This window comes from Sinocyclocheilus anshuiensis, unplaced genomic scaffold (genome assembly GCF_001515605.1).
Source record: "Sinocyclocheilus anshuiensis isolate Anshui unplaced genomic scaffold, SAMN03320099.WGS_v1.1 scaffold579, whole genome shotgun sequence".
Taxonomy (NCBI): domain Eukaryota; kingdom Metazoa; phylum Chordata; class Actinopteri; order Cypriniformes; family Cyprinidae; genus Sinocyclocheilus; species Sinocyclocheilus anshuiensis.
Genome location: NW_015551075.1, coordinates 2,767,315 through 2,771,001, shown reverse-complemented (window position 1 = coordinate 2,771,001; position 3,687 = coordinate 2,767,315). Strand labels below are relative to the sequence as shown.

The window sequence follows — 3,687 nt, the reverse complement described above, 5'->3', positions numbered from 1 at the left end:
TATATTTAAAATAGCGAAGAATATAAAGCTTCATAAAAAAATATTGCTATCATTCTACATGGTGTAAAAACACACGGAGGTCATTGACCTCTCAAAAGTCCTCATGTAATCCTTCACATAATCAAATATAACAATCTACATGCCACTGGACACGTGAAAATAACTAGATAAATAACTAACACATTCATAAAATCAAAATTGTAATAGTCTATAGTCTGTTCTTTAACACAGCAGCAAACATGACAGAGTACAATAATTATTATTTCACTCGTTTCCAGAAGGATTGAAAAGTAATACAGTTTAATCCTAGAGCTAGTAGTACAGTTGGATTAAAAAAACATTTATATACAAGCTTTAATTTGAGAAATTATACATGCATAAATTAAATTTGAGGATTCTAAAGCGCAAAGACATGAACTTGAACTAATAGCTGACCCTCTGCTCTATTAGGCAGGCCAATACCTCACAAAGGTATTACAGGGACTCTATTCTCTTCAGCACAGACTTGGTCTGAACATTCTTTCTGTTTTTTTGTTTTTGTTTTTTTTTTTGGTACCAATATGATGTAATCAGGTGCATCTTTTGCTATAACGACGTCCTTATTTCTTGCATTAGCTCTGTTCCACAGTGAAGTTAGACCTGAACGGTGAAACAGTGAATGAATAAATGAATGAGACCTTCGAAACAATTCATTAAAATAAAAAGGACATCAAGTGCACCTAAAGCTGGAAATCTATAATGTGGTTGTGTACTGCCATCGCATGGTCATGTACTAGAGTGCAACAAGCATTACTCGCCACCTAGCGGCTTTTACAATGCATTTCACTATAAATACTACGGACCCATTGAAATGTTCAAGCTACTTAAAATTAAGAATTTTAACTAAATAGAATATCAAATGGAAGGGAAAACTAGGCTACATTTCTATATGCACAAATCTTCTTATAGGGTATTAATATTATATAGTATAGTCTCTCTTTTAGCAGTATATACTTACATCATGTCTGTATTTTTGCCGACCATGTGGCTGTTGTACTCTAGAATGGGAGGGAGGCTCTCCTCGTCTTCAGGCACCTGGAAAGGATGATTTTAATCACTGAAAACAATCCAGACCGAAAGAGTTCATACCGTATAAAAGAAACCGGGGCTAGTTGTCACATTTAGGTACATAGACTAGTACGTTCTTATTCGAGTTCTATAGTGCCACCTAGCTGTGAAACAAGTAAATACAAATTAAATCAAACTCACCTCCCAGTACAACTCATCATCAAAGCAGTTATCATCAGACGGGTCTCCCCAGAACGGAAGTCTCAGGATAAAACCTGCATATACATATATGAGGGTTATTATAATCAGTGTTGGGGAAAGTTACTTTTAAAAGTAATGCATTACGATATTGCGTTACTCCATAAAAAAGTAACTAATTTCATATTTATTTTAGAACTACAGTAACATCTGATTTCTCTCAACATGGGGACAGGAGAGCTGTCAATCAATAAATTGGAAAAAAAAAAAAAAGTATCCTGCGTTACTTATTTGAAAAGTAACTCAGATATTCTCTTGTAAATTAAAAAGTACTGCGTTGCTTTGCTAGTTACTTGAAAAAAGTAATCTGATTACGTAACTCGCGTTACTTGTAATGAGTTACCCCCAACACTGATTATAATACACTAAAACCATACAAAAATGTGTTACTTTAAAGAAATGTTTTGGGTGCTCACCTACTATTGCTCCACCTACGATTCCAAAAGCAAGAGCAACACAAAGACCGGCGGCCTGGAAGCCTCCTTGCATGGCAGGAGTCCTTTCAGCATATTTCCCTTTAAAATCGAAGGTGTTTACCAACCTGTTGAGAAAAAGGAATTCGTATCAGCAACAGTCACACTTTTAGTATTCAAAAACACAATTAATATTCAGTGATATTACTGATTTAGTTGCTCTGACAATATGGGTTAAGAGAAAGCAAAATTTGAACTGAATTGAGCTGGATAATGACATTAACTTTGCAGCATCAATGCTGTTACTGAACTGAATCTCAGCTGAGCTGAATAGTTAGTGGCACTATATTGTCTTCTTAGAGCTGCTTTTTTCTGTTGCAATACAGAGATGATTCTCCTCCCAAAATTATGTATTTTGATCTCAAAAATACATAATTCGGGAAGAGAAAAGCTTAAAGTTATTTATTTATTTAAATTGTAATATACATTAGTTTTCAGCAATTTTCCCCTACTTGATTTAATAATCCATGTATCAGGGGGTTCACTGTTAACATGAAGCTTCCGTGAAACAATCTGTATTGTATCAAGTACTATATAAATAAATGTGACTTGACTTTTACAATTAAAGCAATTAAGTGAGTTGCAATCTAATCTAAGTAACAGTTTGGATTCACACTCACCCTTCATGTCCATAGACGCTCTCACTGGCAGTAGCCGCAGTGATGGCACCCACGACTGCACCGAGGACACCAGGCATGGCGTGCAGGTTATGGATGCCACATGTGTCTTGAATCTTCATATACTTCTCCATGAAGGGCTGCATGGAAAAAAAACAGATATAAATGTATCTGTTCTCACATGGCATATGATGCTCAAATGCACCTGCTCTTCTACTCACAGTGATCACCAGGTAGCCGAATGTGGAGATTATCCCGCAGCAAAAGCCCACGATGAGAGAACCGTAGGTTGTGATCATAAACTCAGCCGCTGTTCCCATGGCGACTCCCCCAGCCAGAGTTGCATTCTGGATATGCACCTAAGTTGCACAAAGCAGATGCAATGTTACAGATTTCGGTATCAGAGATACTAGTTTTCATTAGTATTTTAAATTTAATATGAAAACAAACTTAAAATATTTTCGGTTTTCATTTTAATTTTATATAAAGTTTTGGTAAATTTGTTGTGTATGTTTTTTTTTGTCATATTTATTCGTTTTTTTAATGTCTTTATGAATTTTTATATTAATTTCAGTACTTCAAGTTAAAGTAAATGAAAATGATGAATGCTGAAGTAAAAAGATTTTTAAGAAAAAAGTAACTTTTTTTTATGGTTTTAGTTTAGTTTGAGTTTTAGTTGCTGCTGCAGATGTAACTGTGACATGATTAAGTGCTGTTATTTACCATGTCCAGTTTTCCCCTCTTGGCTGAAAGGCTTGAAATGGCAAATGTAGTAAGGACTGAAGCAGCCAGCGCGAGGTAGGTGTTTATGGCGGCCCGATGTTGTCCATCTCCATGATCTGCGATGGCAGAGTTGAAACTGGGCCAGAACATCCAGAGGAAGAGAGTCCCTGTAAAAATAAACATCTTCAGCTAAAGCACTGGATTTTTTTTTTGAAAGCAGCTCATGGTAAGATCTTATCACGGGTATCTATGTGATGTATAAGTCATAACTTACCAATCATAGCAAAGACATCCGAGTGGTAGACCGATCCGCTCAGATTCTTGCTTTGGTTTAGTTTCGGTCGATAAAGAATCCATGATATTGTCAGACCGTAATATGCTCCGAAAGTGTGGATGACCATGGATCCGCCAGCATCCCGAACCTGGGAAAAGTCAGAACAATTTGTTAGAATTTCTTGATTTGGGTAGGAATATTCAGGACTTGGGGATAGTGGATATTCACCAGGGTTGTCTTTATGAATTGAACCTAAAAAAAAATGAAAAATGTAAAACCATATTTAATGTTAAAT

General features: G+C 35.9%; 1 protein-coding gene across 1 annotated transcript in view; it reads right to left on the bottom strand.

Annotated features, from left to right (window-relative positions):
* Positions 1-557: 557 nt before the first annotated feature.
* LOC107662287 (ammonium transporter Rh type C 2-like) overlaps positions 558-3,687 on the bottom strand; it is a 4,688-nt gene continuing 1,558 nt past the window's right edge. The window contains exons 4-11 of the mRNA XM_016452254.1: positions 3,393-3,540; positions 3,119-3,285; positions 2,617-2,754; positions 2,399-2,535; positions 1,722-1,846; positions 1,249-1,322; positions 998-1,074; positions 558-639 (exon numbers count right to left, since the gene is read on the bottom strand). Coding sequence (XP_016307740.1) covers positions 612-639; positions 998-1,074; positions 1,249-1,322; positions 1,722-1,846; positions 2,399-2,535; positions 2,617-2,754; positions 3,119-3,285; positions 3,393-3,540 — 894 coding nt within the window. The 3' untranslated portion in view covers positions 558-611. The remainder of the gene's footprint in view (positions 640-997; positions 1,075-1,248; positions 1,323-1,721; positions 1,847-2,398; positions 2,536-2,616; positions 2,755-3,118; positions 3,286-3,392; positions 3,541-3,687) is intronic.